Consider the following 22,967-nt stretch of genomic DNA (forward strand, 5'->3'; position numbering starts at 1 on the left):
AAAGTTGAAGACTTCAGAGGAACATCTCTGAAAGGAAATTTGAGAATTAAATCTAGAATTAATATAATACATTATAAGATTTCTGAAAGACTAAGATATAAACATCTAAACAGCAATGAGGAGGTCTCTTTATGATGAATGAGAAATGGAGGAATTCTTTTTTTTCCACTCAACAAATATTTACCAGGTGCTTAATATGTGCCAGGAACATTTAAGGGGCTAGGAAATATAGCAGTAAATAAAAGGAATAAAAATATCTACCTTCATAGAGCTTACATTTTAGAGGTGGAAACAGATGCTAAAGAAGATCAATTAAATGAATGAGTTGTGCCATAAATACTTTCAAGGCAAGCAGAACAAGAAAGGTGGATATGGGCTTGCTGGAGATGTCAGAGAACCGTGGTTTTAAATATTGTGCTCAAGGAAACCATATGTTTATAGGTATCAGTGAAAAAATTTCTATGGAAGAGCCAGCAATGACTATAAATAGAAGCATGAGGATCTACAGAAAACAATATGTATCTGCCACATTATAACAGAAAAATGTGACATTACCTCATGTCTCAAATATTCTAAAGATGTCCTCTCTCTATAAGATGAATATCATCATGGTGTTACTTAAAAAGTGGCTTCATCAAGGTGAGATTAGGTGCCCCTTCCACAGACTTCCATAGCACCTGGTACTTCCTTTTTGTAGGAGCTTCTATTCCCCAATATTTTTCTTGGAGGAGAAGCTGAATATAACAGAGACACAGACCATGAAGTCTCTGATAGAGAGAAAAGACTTCTAAGGTCCTGCTAATTTTCAAGTTTCCACAAGGTTGGCTGTACTTTGTTTCCTGCCCTTGTTTTCTGAGATATATGTCCATAAAATATTCCCGCCCTTATTTTGGTGGACCTCTGTTTTTTGCATCTAAGCTTTTTGCTTTCAATAATTTTAGCTCTGAGTCACTACCATGTCTTAGGTACTGTATATAGGTGATATTAATACTCAAAGCAATCTGGAAAAATGGGTATTATAATGTTTGTTTTCTAGATGACGAAGCAAATGTGGTTTGGTAGGTTAAATAATTTGAACAAGGTCACATGGCTAGAAATCCTGGACTGCATGATTTCAAAGTCCAGGCTATCTTGATTTTATCACATCGTATCTTGTAAAGTAATTCGATGACAAGGTAGGTATGGGTCAATTGACCCATAAATGTGCAAATAGTTCACAGCAATAGTAACAAATAGGAAAAAAGATTTTTCCATAAACTCTTTTTATTCTGGAAAAGATTGAGTATACAGAAGTGAATCTTCTTAATTAAAAAATAAGGATTTTGGCTAAGTGTTCAGGAATAACAAGAAATTGCAACACTGTAGTAGGTTAATGATTAGAAAGGTAAAAAAGCCACTTTATATAATTTCTGAATAGAAAGTAATAGTGCAATCAAGACTGTTAACAATTGGAAAGCATCAAGCTTTAATTGGTTGAGGAATTTAAAAACTGATATTTAAAATTTTATTTTTTGATTAGATATTAATTTTGCATGGTTGAAAATTCAAAATATACAAAGGAATATATAGTAAAAGGTTGACCTCTTACCTCTGTTCCCCAGCCATCAACTTTTCCTCCCTAGGGGCAACTAATATTGTTCTCTTCCTGGCTATGCTTCTAGAGATATGTTCTAAATATGCAGATGTGTTGCTTTTAAACTCCTTCAGTTTTTAAGAACATGCTATTGTATGTTCACATGCTGTTAAAGGAAGTAATACAGAGAGATCCATATACCCTTTACCCAGATTTCCCCATTGGTAATTTACAGTAGAATACTATATAGTACTCTATACTATACAACTATAGTTCAATATAGTATATTATATTCAATACTATGCTATAGTTCAATAGCACAACCAGGATACAGAGCATTTACATAACCAAGGCTTCCTTGGCAGTAGCTGTCTCTCCCTCTGTGGCTACAGCTTCCATCAGGGTGACCTCTGGGCTCCAGTAACCCTGCCTCTTCCCTTTGTTTCTCCAGTTAGGAGCTGCACTTGCTAATTTCTGGATTACCTCTTCAACCCCTGCTTAGCTTCTGAGTTCTTCCGTGGCCTGTGTTATCAATTCCTGGCATCAATTGTCTTTGTAAATATTTGAAATGATCTCTATTTTCCCTGTTAGCCCCTGCCTGAAACAAGTGGATTTAAAGAAAAGTGGTGATGTGGCATTTCTTGCACACCTGGCTTTGTAGTTTCTGTTTTATACCCACTATGTTGTTATCAAATCTACCTATCCTGTTCTCTCAAACTGACTATTTGCTAGGCGATGCTCTTTAAACCAATGTATAATCTTTCCCAGACAACCATCTTTTTTTTTTTTTTTTTTTGGCTGCGCCCTGTGCCTTGTGGGATCTTGGTTCCCGGACTAGGGATCGAATCCGCGGAGTGCTGACCACTGGACCGGTAGGGAATTCCAGACAACCATCATTTTAAAGTGATTTTTCTGGGAAGGAGGCTTGAGGCAAAGATGTAACTTACAAAAGGGGTTATTTGAGATGGAATGTCTTGACTCCCCAGGTTCAGAAGGCCTTTCAGATCACAAGGTCTATCTCAGATCACAAGGTCTATCTATGGTACATTTGTGCCTAATTCTTTATAAGCATGCCATTTTTCTTTATAGACTGAAAGATCTTCACAGAACATGGAAAAGCTCTGTTCTGGGCTTCTGCATTACCCCCACCCCGATTCCCCTCTTCAGCCACGTCCTTGCAAGCCACAGCTGATCTGAATTAAGACAGTACCCAGTCAGAGTCTTTAGGTGGCATAGACACATCAGGAAGGGCCACACATAAAGCTATTATCAGCCATTAACTACCTGGTGAATTGGTTTATTGGGTGTTTGTGACACTCAAGAACTGACTGAAGTTTTGATTGGGTGATGAGTCAGGGCTAGGATGGGAGAACAAAGCACCACCCAGGGAGGGAGGCAATTTGGACACAATGCCCCTCAAGAGGGCTAGCCTTGAGCCTCATAAATTTAAAGGCAAATCAGAACTTTACTGCTTTTGGCCAAAGAACATTGAGAACCTTTCAGAGCAAAGGCAAGTACAAGGCATTCTTCTGTAAAGGTTACAAGATTTCAGACAGAACAGAATGAAAGTAAGTTTCTGAATATAAAATATACCATGTTTTGGAGGTGGTTTTATGAGAACTGATCATCAGAACAATATACTACTGTGTCAAACAGATTATAGTCTGAAATAACTTTCAGTGTTCTCCTAAAGTACTGACGAAAAAAAAGTCCATTCATTTATTCATTTAACACATACTACATTGTGCCAGGTTCTATATTTGAGAAGTTACACATATCTGTTAGAAATAATTTATGTTTTCCTAAAATTGTTCTATAATCTTCCCATACATATTTTAGGGCACATAAAGTAGTATAAAATGTCTTCTAGCTGAGCAGCCTCTAGACATTGCTGTTGAAATAAGGGTGGTCAGATTTGTCTTTATAGTTTCAGGGGCATATATAGATTTTGGAACAAGTGTGAATCAATATTTGCTTACATTTGTATTAATTTACACCAAGATTATGCCTTTTATGTTCAGATAAAGCATTTTCTTAAAAAAAAAAAAAAACCAAGAGGAAAGAACAACAAACTCTCTTGGATTGAGACTGGAACACAAATTATCATCATTTATAAACAATTCTGGGGTTCCACTGCCTGGGTTCAAACCCACCTCAGCCGCTAACTCCGTGTGTGTGACCTCCAGGAAATTACTTAAATTTTCTGCATCTTTAAAACGCGAATCATAATTGGTCACTTTCTTACAGAATTGTTGAGGAGTGTAAATTAGAAAATGCATGTAAAAAGGCCTGGCACACAGTGAGGGCTAAATAAATGTCCGTAATTATCCTTATCTCTGAGTTTGATAACCGGTTTGGCAGAGGAGATGTACATGAATCGAGAATAGGAAAGAATGATTAAAGGAAAGAATTTCTTACAAGAATGGAAAAGATCAAGTCTGAGGATTCAAAAAGGGGCTAATCAAATCAGAATCTGAGTTTTACCCTCCTCCCCACATTCACTAGATATTTAGCATTTTTCTAAGACTGACCCTATAATTTGTAATTTCATGGGCTTCTAGTCTTCTCTACTTCAGCTCAGTGCTCCGTCCTTAAAGCGGAGACTCACCAATGACAAACATCGCCACAACACATAACTGGGGCAACTTGAGTGTTGCCAGGCCTGCGAGTGGGAGCACTTGAATTGTTGGGCGCGGGTTTGGACTGGGCAGGGGGGATTACGACTCCTCCTCCCCCTCAACCACCGCAGCCGGCAGCTCCACCCCCCTCTCCCCAGCCCCCTTCTTCCAGCTCCCGAGCGCCTTTCTCTCTCGGGTCCGCCCTTCCTCAGGGTGTGTGAGCTGGGCGCAGGAGGCGGGCTCAGCGCTGACGGGCTGCGCCTCTGCAGCCAGAGGGAGGAGGGCGGGAAGGCGTGCGGCGGCGGCGGCGACGGAGGAGGAGAAGGAGGCGGGGACTACGCCGGGCCGTAGCTGGCGCCGAGCGCGGTGGGAGCGGAGAGGGTACCCGGCTGGCTCGGCTGGCGGCCTCAGCCCGGATCTCGACGTCGCAGCCCTGCGCCTCCCGAGCCCTTGTCTCAGTCTCCGCGGCCCCAAGCACGGCGGAGGCGGTGGAGCTGTGGGCCACTGGTAGGTTGCACGGGGACGGCGGTTCCTTCTGCAACCTTTTGTGCTGCAGAAAAGGTGGTGGTGGTGGTGATGATGATGATGATGATGATGGGTGGGTGGGTGCGTGGGTTAGGGGGGTTGCCTCAGTCATCGATCCTCGGTGCCAGCCCCAGTCGTGGCGCCGCCCCTTCCTCCCTGCCTAGTCTCGGGGCCGGGCGCGCGGTGCCCGCGCGGTGCTGGGGAACCCTGACCGGGCGGGCCTCCGGGATGGACGGCGGGCGGCCTCAGCGGCCCTTGGCCTCGGCGGTCTGGTCCCCCGGCGCCCGAGCAGGGGGGTAGGGTCTGGTGGACTGGGTGGGGCCCTGGCGGGGTGCCGGGAGCCCGCAGTTTCTTGGCCCAGGGTGGGGTCGGAGACGCCGTGAGTGTGCAGCGCGTGTGAGTGAGGGTGCAGGGGCGTGCGCCCCCGTGTGCGCGCGGCGTGCGCTCGCCGGGGAGGTGCGGGACTCGACGACCCATTGCGCGTCTCCCGCGGTGCGGCGGTGCGGAAGTCGGCGCGCGTTGGCGCGCACGCTGGCTCCTCCGCCGCCGTGGCCGCATCGCGGGGCAGCGGGCCTGGGGGCCCCATTGAGAAGTAGGTCCTTCCCGGGCCTGCTGCACCTCTGGCTTCCTTCCCGGGCCGCGCGCCGGGTGCGACTGCCCGGGCCAGATAGCACCTCGGGGCAATCCCTGGTAGCCTTATCTCGCCTGCCCTCCTCGTCTGCGCAGCAGTCTGGGGGGCGAGACCGTCCGGGAACCCGCAGCCAGCGCCCGCTGCGCGTCTGCCGGTTTGGCGGGGGCGGGCAGACCGGCCGTGGCCGGGGGCGCGCGTGTGGATTGGGGCCGGGTGCTGGCCAGGAGCGAAAGCGGCAGATGTCCTTGGGCATCGCCGCCCTCGCCCCACCTGTCGCGGGTGAACTTTGGGCCAGGTGGGAAGCGTAGGAAAGGGGTTTCTGGGCGGGCGGCAGTCAGACCTTGAGAAGGCGGCCCCATTGTGAAGCTGCCAAACTCTAGTGGTGGAATCTGCAAATCTCTGCCAGAAAGGAGATGGGAACACGAAGGGAATGATGGCCCCGTCCTTTTCTCCTTGTAAATGTTCCACATCCTTAGGGTGTCTCTGCTTCTCCAGCCACGCCAGTTTGCACTCGGGTTGGTTACTGATTTGTGTCGAGCAAAGATGCTGAGTGTGTATGTGTATGGCTGTGGCGCACAGGTTAACACTGGGACTGAGAACTTTTTAATCATTCGAGGAAAGAGGAAGAATGGAGGCAGTAGCATTTTATAGCGTGCTCGCTACTCCTAGCCAAAAGAACAGTTCTTGCACAACATTTCCGACGTTTCTAGACTCTTCATTTTACATTGTTTTTCTCAAATAAGCCACACTACAGTTCACTTGTAAGTTGCTTTATTTATTTTTTTTAACCCTGTAGAGCAGATTAGACACTAAGGAGATAGAAATGACCTCTTCCCAAAGTTTATTTTCCCAGTCATTTCAAAATACAGTATTGGTTATTATTGTGAAGCTTTTGGTACTTTCTTTATTCAAGACCATGATTTATGCTTACACAATTATACTTAATGTTTCACAGATTTCTCAGTGTTTTTATCATGTAACTGTGTATGCATTATAAACTTAATAAAATGACCAGCATGAAATACAAGGATTAATGAGCCCGGAGACCTCTTGATTTGATAAGAACTGGTGTTTAGAATATGATTCTGCCAACATTTTAGGTTATTTAACTGTAAATTAGACTGTTTAGTAGTATCTCTTCCAGGGTATAAGACAGAGGGTAGTTATTGACCTTACATAATGGTCAGTGACTTTGTTTACTTTCTCTGTATAATTTTGTATACTTTGGAGAGCTAGTGGGCACATTAACCCTTAAAAGTATTTCGTGTGGTGGGAGTAATAAAACCTTATATACAGGATTAAATTTTTTTTTTTTTTTTTTTGCTGATTTATATCCTCTGGGAGAAAATCAGCTTGTTTCCTTCAGAGAGAGCTCTGATTTCGTCACCAGGGTATCAAAATAAGTTCTTGGGTTTTTTTTGTTGTTGTTGTTGTTTTTGCGGTACGCGGGCCTCTCACTGTTGTGGCCTCTTCCATTGCGGAGCACAGGCTCCGGACGCGCAGGCTCAGCAGCCATGGCTCATGGGCCCAGCCTTTCCGCGGCATGTGGGATCTTCCCGGACCGGGGCACGAACCCGTGTTCCCCTGCATCGGCAGGCGGACTCTCAACCCCTGCGCCACCAGGGAAGCCCAAGTTCTTGGTTTTAAGCTTTCATCTGGAACGTTAGCCGATTCCACTGTGTACACCTGTCCCATTTCAGTTATGTTTCCTAAGGGGCAAATTTCTTGTAAAGACTGCATGTAGACGTGCAGTTCCAGTTACTGTCAGTCATATTTGTAGTGAAACTGAATTTTTTTCTAAAAGTAGAAGGATGATTTCACATAATGATAAGCCATTGGTAATTTCTTTAATTTCTACTAGTAGAAGTAGAAAGAAAATGAATGCTGCCCTTTAAGGAATTTACTATTAAAAGAACTGATATTAGAAAGAGAAACACATTTTTTTCTTCTGAACCAATTATGGGTTGTCTTTCCAGGTTGGTGTGGTTAATGATTTGTTTGTAAGGTCAAGGATGGTTTCAAAAAAGTCACACCCTACTTAACTCTTCTTAAAAATTATTGATGATTTAGTTTTTATTAGTTGCAAGTGGAAAAGTAAGATGATTTTAAAGTAACCTTTAATACGAGCACATAAGTATAGCTAAGCATTTTACTTTCATTGTGAATATTGTACTTTGGCGGTTAAACCATTTTATTTCTGCTCAGTATTCTCTTACTTGAGAGATGTTTTAGTCCTCTTTTTTTTTTTTTCATTAGAGTAATCTCTGAGACTATTGGTAGCAAAATATTTTCATTAGTCTGAATGGAACTTTTACAAATTGCTATTTTTTGCCAAGTCCTTTTTCACTACGTGTCTCTTCTCAAATAGCCACTCTGAGGAAACTACCTGCTTCCATTTTTTTTTTTTCCTTCCTGTTTTGGGAACTAGAATTAGAATCTGTAACTTCTCTACCAGTTTTCTTTGCCTGAAGTTTATCTTGCTTTTTGTAATATAACCTTTAATGATTTGTGAGATTTATTTACCAAAATTCTTGAGGGCTATATGCTCACCTTCATATTTATAACCTTATGATTTTTGGAAGTGATATTTTGTTAATTTTTTTCATATTGCTATTTTGTTAATGGATCTATGATGAAGCCAGAGATTTGTGGCTTTTTTGTGTGTAGGGATTTTGTGTGGGCTTGAAACTTTCCATATGGAGTTTCTATATTTTGGGGAAAATCACTCCCATTAGGTTCCCAATGTCATTCAAGTTTACTGGTATATGTGTTAGATTTATGTATTTCCATGTCTGTCTGTCTTCCCCTCTTGTCTGGTCTCAGGCTTCACTTTTTATATTTGCACCAGTACCTGTACAATGCTGGGACACAGTAAGACACAAGAAATATTGTTGAATGAGTAAATGAATAGTTGAATGGCTGAGTGGTTACACCCAAAGAAGTGCTACTCAGAACTGTAAAGAAAGCCACTATGCAAGCAGAAGGGTCTTTCTTCCTTTCTTTTTAAATTCATTGCCTTTCCATTATATATTACTTTTGAGTAGGATGATAATACAATTAGCAAACTGGGACAGGTTTGAGAGTTAAGGGGGGTGCTGTAAATAATTATGCCAGGGCACTGGCTATAAACTGAGACATATGGTCACCGGCTTTTGAAGGATATTCTTCTTTATTTTCCTGTGATGGTATCTATCACCTTGCCTGAGAAAATTTGACACACTTGCTAGTTAATGTTTGCAGACTTTTCTGTTTGTAGAAGCTTCATTTGCAGTCAGATGTTGGGTGTCTTTTGCTTAGTCACCCATGGCTTCCCTGTCCAGAGGCCTATGGGTAGCTCTTGGCCAGGCTTAATTTTTCCTATTTTCATTGCTTACAGGATTATGTCACAGGACTTTCTGCTTGTTTCAGCTGCTTATAGCTGGAAGCGTTATGTACTCTAGCCTTTGCTCCGTTTACTTCCCTTTTTTTTTTGGCTTTTTGTTTTTAATTAATTTTTATTGGAGTATAGTTGCTTTACATTGTTGTGTTAGTTTTACTTCCTTTTGTTTTTTATGCAGTGTTTAGTCCATCTTGTAAGAATTTCACATGAGCTCTTTTCCCTTTGGCTGTTTTTGAGAGACGATCCATTGATACTTTGCCAAAGCTTCATGTTCAAAACATTGGCCAAAATCAATTGCAAGTGCTAGAGATTTATAGATTTTAAAGTGTCCTAAAAGTGTTGTTTGGAGGGTATATATTTGGGGGACTTTTGAATTACAGTCTTTTAGTTCTTTTTAATGGGAGATGAGAATAAAATCCTTATAATTTTTACTAGGTTCCTTTATAGGAAGTCTCTTAAAGAAGCTATATTCTTATACTAGTTTCTGACCTCGTTCTTTTTATTTTAAAATTTTTTCTCTTTTTCACCATCTTTATCATCATCATCCTCTTAGCACCTGTGCATGGATAGCGTACAGTTACACACCAAACAGTAAGCCGAATCAGAAATGAGTAAAAAATGGAACAGAGTTCCTACACCTTGGTTTCACCCTGTGTTGCTCCCTTGGACTCTGTATTTCTGTTTCTGGCTTGGCACTGGCATAATAGGGATAATTAGTTACTACACTTTGTTTACTATGAAATTACGACCATTTCCTAGACTTCCACATCAGCTCTAGTGCAAGAGTTGGATAATTACTTTAAAGCTCCTTTGCTTTCAAATCCAGAATGAAGTTTTAGGTTGATTTTCCTTTTAGTATTGAAAAAATATTGGAAAAGATATTTTCCCAATGCATTTGAAAGCTTGAAAAGAAGAACATATCACCAGAAACATGGTGCAAATTATATGAAAGTTTGAGATTTTAGACTGCTTTATAAAACTATTCATTATTTAAAATCAAACAGTTTTTTATTTTTTCTCATGTTCCTATTTCTGGGTTTTCAGTCTAGATTTCTAAAAGTCTAAATGAAATCTGTCTCACTTTGTGATAGATGTAGCTCTGAAAAATCAAGTGCAGATATCTTTCTGTTTCTGGCATCCAACCATATAACCAGCAAATATTGGCTGATACATTTTTTCCTGGCTTAGAATTTTTGATTTAAAAAAGTCTTATAAGGTCTGAGGAGAAAGGGTCTATGATTTAGAATGGTTTTGTATAAGACTCTCCTGTTACGTGCCTTAGAATTCCGACATTTTTCACGCTGGAAATAACCCTAGAGTTAGTAATTAAAACTACCTTCCTCCAGCCCTTTCACAAATGAGGCAATAGAGCTTTTAAATAAAATAACCCTCCACACATTTAAAATAGGATCCCACTTACAGACATTAATATACATTTTTCAGGAGCATGATTATTGTGTAAAAAGCTACACACCTGGGCTTATCACTAAACAGAGCCATGTGTGTATAAAGTGATGTCAGTGGGCTTTGGAACCAGACAAATTGGGGTTTGGAGTTTTGCTCTGACTTTCAAATAGTATTACTTGATTAAATACTTTAAAACGGGGGTAATATTTTCCTGATGGGACTATATAGTTGTTAAGATTAAATGGTATAAATTGCATATAGCTTTTGGCTTGTAGAAGGTGCTAAAAATAAAATGGTTTAAAAAATTTACCTTCCCCATTAAAAATCCATTTACTTGAATAAGAAATCAATTTGAACTTTATAACATTAGGATTGGGGAGATTCTTTGGGGGTAATTATGTTAAATAAAAGTTGTAGGGTAAGCTGTGATGAAGTGAGAGAGTGGCATGGACATATATATATACTACCAAACGTAGGGTGGATAGCTAGGGGGAAGCAGCCGCATAGCACAGGGAGATCAGCTCCGTGCTTTGTGATATGTATAACTGATTCACTTTGTTATAAAGCAGAAACGAACACACCATTGTAAAGCAATTATACTCCAATAAAGATGTTAAAAAAAATTGTTAGGTAACAATTTTTGTTACACTGTAATTCATTTTATGTTAAAACCAGAGGCTGCATTGGTGGAACAGACTTAATTATCTAGGTTTCTTGGTTACCCAATTTGAAAATAGTTTGTGACAAAAAATGAAAGGGAAGGTGTCTAAATCCAAAGAAGTTTCAAAGGTTGATAATCATGTTGGTTTCTCGGAATGATAGTTCTGGGTGTGTTAGCTCCTTCCAGGGTCCCAAGCGGAGGAAGCACATACCTTTATTAATTCAGTAATAATCCATTTCCTTTGGATAAAACTCTTATGTGCTGGTTAGAAAAATAATGAATAACAAATCTTTTGGGGAATGAGTTGAACTGTTGCCACTTCAGGCTTTGTGCACTTACATAGGTAAAATGAATCTATTCAACCCATTTGAGCCACCATCTGCCCCCAACAAGTTAAGCACAACAGAAAACCCACCAACCAAAGAAACCTTTACAGGTGGAAGAAAGTTTGAGTTTTCTTCGTCTCAAGAAGTTAACCCAGTTAATTGGGGAGGTACGAGATAAAGATAGATTTTCTTACACATTTCTCCCCAAGTAAGAGGTGAAAGGCACAGAAGAGATGTTAGAAACCATAAGCAGTGTAATAACTATAAAGAAGTGTCTTTGAGTTGTTCTCTTTTAAAAAAATATTTTTCCATGAGCCTTTCAATCATTTGCCTCAGAGCAGTCTTAGGATTGTTGCTATTTTATGGCTTAAAAAAGAGTAGACATCAAAAATTAATTGCATAATAATAACATCACACATTCGTAAAGGGGTGTACAGCATGCAAAACACGTTCACCTACTTCTCATTTGATCCACATAACAACTTTATGTGGGAGGAAGGATGGAATTGTCCTCATTTTAAAAATTGCTACTTACGCCAGGTCAAGAGGCAGAATTCTTAGCAAGGCAAGGTCTAGGACCTTTTCTTTTGACCCCAGTCTCAGCATTATATTTTCCATAGGATACTGCATATCTGTTGAACACATGAATAGGATTTGGATGGTGGAACCAGCATTTAAACCCCTAAGTGTTCTTGGCTCTTCATTTAGCCCTGGTAGCTACTATTAGTCTCCAGGTAGAGTTTAAGCAACAGAACACAGAGAAACAAGCATGATAAAATGTTTGAGGTTGCATTTAGCTGAACAAACTCAAAATTACTTTAATTAATTAATATTGTATCCTATGTAACCTGTACCTGGTGTTAGTATCTCCTGCTTCATCATGCTTTGCAGTTAGAATTGATACAACTGCTTTATAAGTTGTGTTACTTGTTAAATTAAAGGTTTATTTTTATATTTCATGTTTAGTATCTGGAGTAGAGCAGAAAAATTATTATGCCTGTGTTTCCTTGGGACTCATTGGAAATTGTACAGTGACATCTTCTGGGATTTAGGCTGGTGAGTTATATTTTGCTTTTTCTGTTTGTTAACCAGTTGTATGAACATAATACTATAATGTGTTTTAAGTACTATATAAACCAGATGAATATGAAATGTCAGTATATTATTATAAATATATATAGTATAATTAAGAAATTTTTAATAGTGAGAACTGAAATTGTTATTACAGAATGCTAACATTATTATAATTGAAATGTTTGACTTTTTGATTAGATTTTCCTTTTGTTATTCTTGTAAGATAAAGGAGGTCTTATGGAATGATATTTTGAAATATAGTAAAGAGGTAGTTGCTCTAATATCAGGGAAATTTTAGTAAAAATGTTAATCTCCAAAGATTGGTGAAGTAATTTGCAGAAGGTTTGGTTGTGTATGTAACATACAAAATGGCAAACAGGTAACTGAAAGGAATATCATTTTCACTTAGTCGTTTCTCAGTTTACTGCAAGTGTGACGTTCCTTTTATCACACCATGAATTTAAACTGTTAAAAATAGGCAATGCTGTTGTTGTCTTTTTTCAGTGTGTCTGTGTACCTGGGCTGACACAGTTGTCCATGTGGCTCCAAATCTGTGAAGGGGAAAAAATTTAATAATGACCTTTTTAGCATTTAAAAAATTATATTAGTGTGAGTTCATGCTTTGGTATGTTATTCTACTTGCTCAATATCTTTGTAGGTCCTGGCTTTAAACCACGCAGAGTGGTTATAATCTTTTGAAAAAGCAGTTTCATAGTAAGTGATCTCCAAATTAGCAGTCAGCAGTAGAATGATTTAAAAGAATGATGGGGGAAAAACAAACAATGTTGTTTCATTTAATAGATATAACCTGTCAAATTTATGGAACGTAATTTAAGACACTGAAAAATGGAAGCATAACTAAAGTTTTCAGTTTTGAGGAAAAGAGCAAGAAGTTTGAGAACTATAGGTACAAAGTACTTTTAGAGGCTATTGAATAAGAAATGATGTGGCTGGGTCATTAACTCATTCAACTGAAATAAGCACAAAACAAGGAACAATGAGTAGAAGCTACAGAAATGTGTGTGTATGTATCTCTCTCTCCATACAGTATACATATATGTGTATATATGTATGTATGCATAGTTATAGATGTACTTATATATGTAAATAAAAAGACATTCTAGCAAAGCTGCAAAAGGGGAAATGAACCAACTTGAGAGGTGGTGAGTTACCTGTCATTGAAGGTGTTCAAACATAGACTGGACAACCGTTAAGATTCCTTTGGATTCTGGGATTCAACAGTATCAGAAGGATTTTTTTTTTTGGCCATACTGCATGGTATGTGGGATTGTAGTTCCCTGACCAGGGATTGAACCCGTGCCGCCTGCATTGGAAGCATGGAGTCTTAACCACTGGACTGCCAAGGAAGTCCACAGAAGGATTTTAAAGAATTTTAAAATTTGGAGGACCGTCAAAAACTTGGTGTGACAGGCTTATTTTTAAAGTCAGGTTTATTGAAGTATAATTTATATACACTAACGTTCACCCTCTTAAGGTGTATAGTTTGATGACTTTTGACAAATGTAGCCATTTGTGTTGTGTCAATGTATAGAATATTTTCATCCCCCCCCAAAATTCCCTTGTCCCTTTGTAGTATGCCCTCTCCTCCCAGCCTCAGCCCTTGGCAGCCATCGATTGATTTGTGTCCCAGCAGTTTTACCTTTTCTAGAATGTAATATAAATGGAATCACAGAGTGTATAACATTTTCTGTCTGCTTCTTTCACTTAGTGTAATCCTGGTTTGTTCCTTTTCATTGCTGAGTGGTATTCCATTTTATACATGAACCACAGTCTCTTTGTCCATTACCCTGTTGGTGGATGTTTGGATTGTTTCCAGTTTTTTTTGTGGTTGTGAATGAAACTGTCATAAACATTCACGTTCAGGTCTTTGTGTGAACATATATTTTCATGTTTCTTAGGTAAATACCTACAGGTAAGGTGGGTGGGTTGTTTAATAAGCATTTATTTAACTTTATAAGAAATTGCCCAACTGTGATCCAAAGCGGCTGTACCTGACAGAGGCTTCTGAGAAGCTAAAATAACTATAACTATACCAAAGTATGTGCAGATGAAAAAGCCCATTTCTCATTCAGTGCATAAATTTATTTATATTTTATATCCAGTTTTAACAAGTTTGATTAGCAGATGATTTTGAGCACAGCAGTGGATTAGAAACAGTAAATTAGAAGGCCTTAGGGATAAGTTGTTAGCTGTTGGAAGCAGCCAAAAACAATATTCACTAATGTGACTATAATTACTGATTAAGGAAAAGAAGGCAGGAACTTACAGGAGTGAAATTCTTCTATCTGTTAAGTTCTATGTCTATAAGACAAGTTCCCAAACATGTCTGCATATTAGAATCACCTGTGGTATCTTTTCAACATGTCAGAGCCCAGGCTACACCCCAGATGATTTAAATCACAGATCTGGGATAGAGCACAGACATCAGTATTTATTGAAGCTCCTTGGATGTGTCAGTGTGTAGACAGCTTTGGGATCCATGTGCTAGAGGCACAGCATGATGACATTGAAGGAGAACTGGACTTGAAGCCAGGAGACCTGGAACTGCACACCTGGCTCTGGGTAGGCCCTTGCCTTCACGGCTTACATGTCCTCTTCTCTGTAATTGGAGGTTCCGGGAAAGTGAACTCCTAGATGACTCTGACACTAAAACTAGATGGTTCTAGATATCACTGGACTGATAATGGTCATGCTTAGGAAGGACTCCATTTCCCAAGGAATGACTCTGTTCTGAATGGTTTGTTTCAGGTACCTCTTGAAAAGGATTTTGTTCACATGATATTTTTGTTCTGTATATTTAGACAGTTACGTTACATCTGTTTTGTCTTAAATTTTGTTGCTGTGTGTTGCTAAAAACAGTTCAAGCATACTGGAGCAGTTTTTTGATTACTGAGGGTGACTTTTTGATAAGCCTGATTAAAAATAAAACCACTCCCAGAATGCAGTACTTCTCAAAAGAATTCTTTGTATAGTAGTTGTGAAACTTATCAGCTATTTTCAGAGCTGGTCTAAGGAGCTGAGGCATCTAGGTTATATTTTCAAAATGTTGCTCTTGGTGCCAAATGTATAGGAGGCCTCTTGGAGGGTGTTCAGAGCTGAGTAGATTCTACACGGTCACAGTCTTTTGAATGTGCTGGTCTTGATGCATCAGGTTCCCCTACGTGTGTATTGTGGTTTGGACTTTTTGCTTTAGTTTGCTTTAGTTTTTGCTTTAGTTTCAGCTAAACTTCACAATTGCATGCTGTACCCAATGTTTTTAAAATGTACACTGTGTACATTTTCCTGGTAAATACTAAAGTGTTTCCTTGTTTAGCGTTGTCTAGTTTTGAGTCCTCATATATTTCAAAGAAACAGAGTGGTGCCTGTGAACATTGCCAGGTCTTCCGTATGCTGTATAAATATACTTGAGTGCCACTGTTGCTGATTGGATTGTGAGGGAATTTGATATTGAAGACCCTTAGGTGTCATTAAAAAAAATTACAGTTGTTTCTGGTACTTGTTTATGAAACTCAGTTATAAAAGCAGTGTTCAACTACAAGTTGACTTTTTTATGCTTGTTGCATTTTCTGTTCTAAACTCTATTCCACAGAATATTGCTGCTTCTGGTATCATATTTTCTGTTTCCACTTTTTATTTTTGCTTTAAACTGCATATGAAAGGCATTAATGGAAACAGTAAGGGTCTCTGTTGTTGGTCTCCAATTTGTAGTGCTCTGTGGTACAGAAGTTAGCAGTGGGCCTGATTTCTCGGTTCACATTTATTCTTAAGGATGCAGTGGGCGTGGTGCCTGTTGCACATATACCTGCAATATTTACAGAGAGTGCTTTGTAATTGTTTATCTTGGCAGTATGGTTTTTTTTTTTTTTTTTTTTTTTTTTTTTGTGGTACGCGGGCCTCTCAAGGCTCCGGACGTGCAGGCTCAGCGGCCATGGCTCACGGGCCCAGCTGCTCCGTGGCATGTGGGATCTTCCCAGACCGGGACACGAACCCACGTCCCCTGCATCGGCAGGCAAATTCTCAACCACTGCGCCACCAGGGAAGCCCGGCAGTATGTTTTTTTGATACAAGTTTTATTTTAGAATATAAAACAAAATGCTTAGTCATGAATATTGTTAAAAATAACAAACCCATACGCAGAGTTTTCATGGTAAAATACAAAGAATATACTGCTAACACAGGCTACATCCTATGTAGTCACGGTAGCCGAGTTCCCTGATGAATGCCTTTAATAAGAAATTTTCCAGTGAACATTATTGGACATTCATATATGCTGACTTTGAGACCTTTCAGTCTTTATTGTCTTTCACGTCACCCCCATTTTTTTAGAGGGTACTTCCCCCTCTTCAGATGGGACACTACCTACACTACTTCTGCCCATTAAAAAGATAAGTAAATGTTGGTTGTGTAACTGCTCTCAGGATCTTGTTCTAGTATTTAAATCTACTCAGGAAATTTTCAACAATTTAATAGCATAAAAAGTTTTGTTTTCGGTCACATTGAGGAATGGAAGGTTATGCTGCTTAGTCAGCACTTTACCCAGCTAAAATTGAAATATTACTTGCCAATCAGCTAGTCTCCACATAGCTTTCTTAGTGCCACACAGTAGATGTTCTTTAAAAAGGCAAAATATAAGTAAAAAGGATCATTTTTAAAAATCTGTGCAATTTGCTGAGTCCTGGTCGCACCATTCATATTCCTACATGAGTGTCAATATCTGAAGATGTTCTTGTATATAGGACAGTATGCTACAGAGACCATGAAAGCACCTCAAAGAGCTGTTAGTTTTGAGAATATGCAATTGTTTGGAGCAGGAGTACTGATGTTTTATAACTAAAAACTACAGTTTTCCAGCCCTTAGAATTACTCATCAGAGGTTCAGCAGGTAGCAGCTATTATGTATGTAATATCTAAAATGAGCTTTTTCATGTTCCAGTACAGCAGGACTCTCATTCAGAAGTGTTACATAGAATATTGATCCTTAGTTCCTAGGTTAAAAATTTTTGTTAGAGGATATTAGAAATGCTTATTTCTTTAACTTTCTGATTAAGTAGTGTTTTCTACAGGGAGTGTGTCGTTTACATTAGTAAAGTGTAGTAGGTTTCTTACATATGGTAAGTTTTCTTAAAGTATGGTAGGCTGCTTAGTTGAAATTTCCAGAGTTCTTAAACTACATTTTCTGCTGAACAATATAGGTTAAATCATTGTCTATCAGGTTAGATGTCTGAAGATCCTGTTGGATAGTTTTGCCCAAGCCAGGTGATGTTTTTTATGGTGTTTTGGCTGCTGGAAACTTAACCAGTCATAGTTACTCATCTAACAGAAGTGTCTTTTTCTTGTCACACCAAATCTTGACCTTTAAACATTGTCTCATTCACTTTCTTTACTTTTCTAATTTTCTAGGTACTTATTTTTAAGCTGGTATATAATTTCTTTTTCTCTCAAACCTTTGTATCCTGCCATTCATTATCCTCAACCCCTAGAGATTCTAAGTATTCCTCTTGGTCTGCCTTGATGCAGCAGGATTGATTTAGTGAGGGAGCAAACTTTTGATGATTGCATTGACCAGAGAAGCCTGTGCCCACTCTTCTTTACTGTGACTTTGCACACTGTTAGCTTGCTTAGCAATTTTTATACTAAGGAGCAAATAAGATGACTTCCAGCTTAGCCTCTTTTTGAATTATCACCCAATACAGAATGGGTGAAGTGTGAATTCATGAATTTTAGGAAGTTTATAATATACCAGGGAATGCAGTAAGGTGACTGGTGGAAATCCATGGACTGTCATGGACTGCCAGATTTGGAAGAAACCTAGACTGGTTTGTCACTTAATGTGGACTGATTGCTTGAGTGTCACCACCTAGGTAACTCTCCTTGGGTGGTCTCCATCTCCTCCACAGCCCTGATTATTTAGGTTTCACTGACCCTCCTCTCCTTCTCTTTCAGAATGAAGTATCAGAGAAACACTTCCCGCCTGTAGCTGCCTGTCAGGTTAGGTATGTTGGAGGCCTTGGATCTGTCCTCTTGTGCTCTTTCTGGACTGCAGAATTAGTGGGAAAGGAAGGCTTAATTTGTCATTTGGCTTAGAGTAAACATTTGTTTGTTCAGCATAAAATCTGATGAGGTTTCATATGGCCCTCTAAAGTTTATTAGATGAGAAATCTTCAGGTTTTTGCATGCATATCAAAGTATGCATGGTAGTCACCTCCTATTCCCATCCTCTCAACAGAGAAATAAATTATACAATTAAATATAAATTTATTTTTACATTAATAAAATAGAATAAAGCCAATTAATTTAAATCTAGAAGTGTTGAGGGACTAAGGTATTGTGGTTAAATTAAAATTGGAAATAGTCTAAGATTTAGAGTAAAAAGTAAGTAATAAGCAAAACTGTGTGGATCCCTTTGACATTTACTTTATCTCAGGAATCATTCTTGATATTAGTTTTCAGTTGTACTAGAGATGTGTGGACCATAGTGAGGACAGGATGGCATCTAGTAACTTCTTCATAGTCTTGGTTTATTTATTTTCTAATGAAGGAAAAGAAAATACAGCATGCAAATGAAGGAATAAGGTTGGGACTTTTTTTTTTAGCTTTCTGATTGCTTAGATTTTGAATGAATACCCAAATTTTGGAAAATGATTCAATTAGGAAAAAGTTATTTGTTTTACAAAGGGACTCGTGAGAGTTATTTAATATAATAGCCTAATTCAATAAATATTTAATCTTAAAATCACATTATTTTTTGACATGTTATTAGTTGACATCGTTTTAATTAGTAATCTGAGACATTTAAAACTGTGCTACCTACTTCTAATTGAAGATCAAGTAGAAGTAAAGTTTATCAGAAGTGACATTGTCACTCAGTTTCCCTTGGATTTTATTTTCCAAAATTCGATTTATCTGCACGTTTCTAGGAACCTGGCCATTGTTTGTGGTACTTCTGGTTGCTGGGGTTTTCCAAATTATGTAATGTGATCATTGTGATGAATAATATTAATATTCATTGTGAATTGTTCTGCCATTTACCAAACTATTCAAACGTGTACTGTCTTAGGTGTTGCAGAATAAAATAACTGTCAAATCTGTGGTATATTTTAGGATTAAATAGTCAAATAACATTTGATTTTTATATATGTTTAATATTAAAAATGGCCTGATTTACTGGATTTAGGATTAACTTTTAAACTACAAAATGGTTTTCTTTAAATAATTGATTGGAGATTTGGAATAAGGAACATTTACAAGGTTTGTGGGAACCTTAAGACTCCTCCATACCTTAAAAATTTTTTTAGGTCTAAATTGGATTCTTTGGAGAAATTGATCAGCTTTTATCTTTTATTGTATGCCCCTTAAACACAGTTGAAGAGTTAATTTTAAAGTTAATTTTTATGTTGGAAATAGTTTGTGGATTCTTGTGAAATTGTGTATGATTATTTTTATTTGCTTCATTATGTTGAGCTCTGTATTGGACTTGCTTAATAATCGCATCAAGGAATAAACTTTGTGTGATTGAATGGAGCGCTGCATTTAGAGAAGTATTGCTGTTGTTTTCTGTTAACTCTTCTCCATATGAACCTTTCAGTAGTCCTTCAGACTTTAATTTAACCTGCCTTTGAGTTCTTGAAGGCAGAGAAGTAGTAGTCATTTCATGCTTGCTGTGGAACATTTAATAGACATAGATAAAAATCTGTCAGATGTACATTGGCTGTTTTTCAGGCCGGTGTTACTTCATGCTCCCTGAGCCTTCTCAAACCACCCAGCTTGGCCCGAGGTTCTGAGCGTTGTACTCTTCTAATCTGAGTCTGTCTGCTTTTAGGAGTGTGCAGACTGGTGCCTAAAATGGAAGTAGATGTTAATGGAGAGTCCAGAAGTACCCTGACCACCCTGCCCTTGCCCGTGGCCGAGGTGAGCTCCCCGGGAAAGGCAGAGGTGGAGAAGCCCCGCTGTTCCAGCACTCCGTGCTCGCCGATGCGCCGGACTGTGTCAGGCTACCAGATCCTCCACATGGACTCTAACTATTTGGTTGGCTTCACGACTGGTGAGGAACTCCTGAAGTTAGCCCAGAAGTGCACAGGAGGTGAAGAGAGTAAGGGAGAAGCTGTGCCTTCCTTGCGCTCCAAACAGCTGGATGCAGGACTTGCTCGTTCCTCTCGTTTGTATAAAACCAGAAGTAGGTACTACCAGCCGTACGAGATTCCAGCTGTCAATGGCAGGAGGCGAAGGCGGATGCCCAGCTCAGGAGACAAGTGCACTAAATCTTTACCTTATGAACCTTATAAGGCCCTCCATGGGCCTCTGCCTCTCTGTCTTCTTAAAGGTAAGAGGGCTCACTCCAAATCTCTGGACTACCTCAATCTAGATAAAATGAACATCAAGGAGCCAGCTGACACAGAAGTGCTACAGTACCAGCTTCAACACCTAACCCTCAGAGGGGACCGTGTGTTTGCTAGGAATAATACATGAGTGACTTGCAGAGGATGTAAACCAGTTTAGGTCAGCCTACACTTGGCTAGAAAATTCCATTGTTGTACTCTGTACAGGACTCTTTACATTATAGATGGTTAAATCAGCTAAGTGTTCCTGGAACATAAAAATTGGATCAAATTTTGAATGCAGGAATGAAATCACAGGTACTTGAGGTGAAATCATTCTAGAGCACGCAACTGCAAGGAAAACAGAATGTTGACCATTAGTTTGTATCGCTTTTTAGCTGGGAAAAAAAGGCTTTGGTACAGTAATATCGTCTTTAAAATTCTGATACTCAAATTGGGAATGTTATCTGCTTGGTTGTTGCTGACTTGGTATGATTCATTAGAAATTTATATCTTAAGTACTCAAGTACTTCTTTAATCTCTGTACTTTACTATAAAATATATGTAATGATTTGTTTTATGAAATTTAGAACTTGAACATTGCTAAATTGGACCACGTTTTATTTTTAAATATTGAGTTTAAATATTTTATAACTGGTTTTGCACTGAAAAAAATTTAACATTTCAAATTGACAAGAGAATAGTCTTTCTTCACTTGCTTCAATAATATTATTGAGCGGTGAATTTTTTATTTCCGCATGGAAAGTTATTGATCTCTATGGCTGTAAAATATTTCTTTATAGCGTTATTAAAGTGTGTCTTAATAAAATTAAATTTGGGATACAAAGTATTTATTTTACAATGGGTGGGGGGAAACTTTACAGGAAAGTTTCCAATATGAAGTTTTCATAAGTTGAAAAAGTTTCCTTAGTGCTTATTTTCTAATTTAAAATTCATCTGGAACTTTAAAATGGAAAGGATTCTTTAAATTGTGGATTATAGGCATAATACTGATTGCATCTGAATGTTCTGTAAGTGAATGGAACTCTAATAGAGGAACTCATGATTTCTACTCTCAAATGCTTAAACTAAGTATGAAGTGATACCATTCAGCATGGCATCGGGTCATTTCAGTTTTAGTTCTGTGCAGCACAGGCACTCATTGAAATTCCACTTTCTAGGATTAGTGCAGGAGCCTGAAGTGCTTCTATAGTTTTAATGGGTTAATCCTGGATTACTTAACAATTTATGTCAATTGCACTGGTTTAATTTGTTGCTAAAGAAATAATGCCCTGGCTTTAGTAACAAATACAGCTCAACTATTCTTGAATATATTTTGAAAAAAAAATGTATGTAATGTACCTTTTGTAAAAGTTTCTATTTCTTTTTTTCTTTTTTGACTCTTGAAGGTGCAATTTATTACTGAATTGGCATTTCTGGCAGCATAAACCTCCTTATTTTAAATTTTATTTTGGGGGCTGTGAGTTTCTAAGGTGTTAGCAATCTTGCTTATAAAATAAGAACACCTTTTAATTAAATGAGTGGGTCATTCCTGGTGCAGTTGTGACTTTTCTTTGGCCAGAATGAATGACAAACTCTATTTAGAGCAGAATATGTATTAGAAAACCCTAGGAACTCTTAATCAACGTTTATTATACTTCCACTGAGGCAAATCATGTGAAAGAGCCTCAGGGAAGTTGGCCCATATCTTACTGAGTTGATCAGATTTCTTGGTGGGCTGGAAATTTTCAGCTATTGTACATTTTAAAGTAAATTGCACCTTTGTAACATATTGTATTGACGAATGATCACTAAGATTAACTATATCTATACAGTCATTAGTTTGACAAGAAATAGAATCCTGTCAGATGCCAAAGAGTTGGGATTTTTACGTTTAATGATTAAACACCATTATTTATTGATGACTTACCCTGTGGAACTGTATTATTTCTAACTATGAAATAAAAGGGTGATATAAACACACATTGTTGTGTTGTGCTTTAACGAGGTCCATCAACAGGCCAATTACTGTTCAAGGATTCACCAAAGCACTTATTTTTAGATTCCATTTTTGTTAAATAAAATAAAATAATAATTTTGCATTTGGTGCTCGTCCACATTTCAAGGTGAAGGATGTATTCATGGCAATGGTAGAGTCACACAACTGTGTGACTGTGAGATCTGTCTCTGCCCATGCGCCTACATAATTTCTTAAGCTAAATAAAAATATGTAGCGGGCTTCCCTGGTGGCGCAGTGGTTGAGAGTCCACCTGCCGATGCAGAGGACACGGGTTCGTGCCCTGGTCCGGGAGGATCCCACATGCCGCGGAGCGGCTGAGCCTGTGGGCCATGGCCGCTGGGCCTGCGCGTCCGGAGCCTGTGCTCTGCAACGGGAGAGGCCACAACAGTGAGAGGCCCGCGTACCGCCAAAAAAAAA

General features: G+C 38.9%; 1 protein-coding gene across 3 annotated transcripts; it reads left to right on the top strand.

Moving 5' to 3' along the window:
* Positions 1-4,526: 4,526 nt before the first annotated feature.
* Positions 4,527-22,512, top strand: LOC102977493 (macrophage immunometabolism regulator). Of its 3 annotated transcripts, none has more exons than XM_024124732.3 (4): positions 4,528-4,698; positions 12,087-12,176; positions 18,159-18,208; positions 20,035-22,512. In XM_024124732.3, exon 4 carries the CDS (start codon positions 20,058-20,060, stop codon positions 20,679-20,681), a length of 624 nt encoding a protein of 207 aa, XP_023980500.1. In that variant the 5' UTR covers positions 4,528-4,698; positions 12,087-12,176; positions 18,159-18,208; positions 20,035-20,057; the 3' UTR covers positions 20,682-22,512. The 3 variants fall into 3 exon arrangements, with proteins under 3 accessions (XP_023980507.1, XP_023980500.1, XP_007120789.1); XM_007120727.4 differs by lacking the exon at positions 4,528-4,698 and adding an exon at positions 5,717-6,108; XM_024124739.3 differs by lacking the exon at positions 18,159-18,208 and having other exon boundaries at positions 4,527-4,698.
* The last annotated feature ends 455 nt before the right edge of the window (positions 22,513-22,967 follow it).

This window comes from Physeter macrocephalus, chromosome 8 (genome assembly GCF_002837175.3).
Source record: "Physeter macrocephalus isolate SW-GA chromosome 8, ASM283717v5, whole genome shotgun sequence".
Classification (NCBI taxonomy): domain Eukaryota; kingdom Metazoa; phylum Chordata; class Mammalia; order Artiodactyla; family Physeteridae; genus Physeter; species Physeter macrocephalus.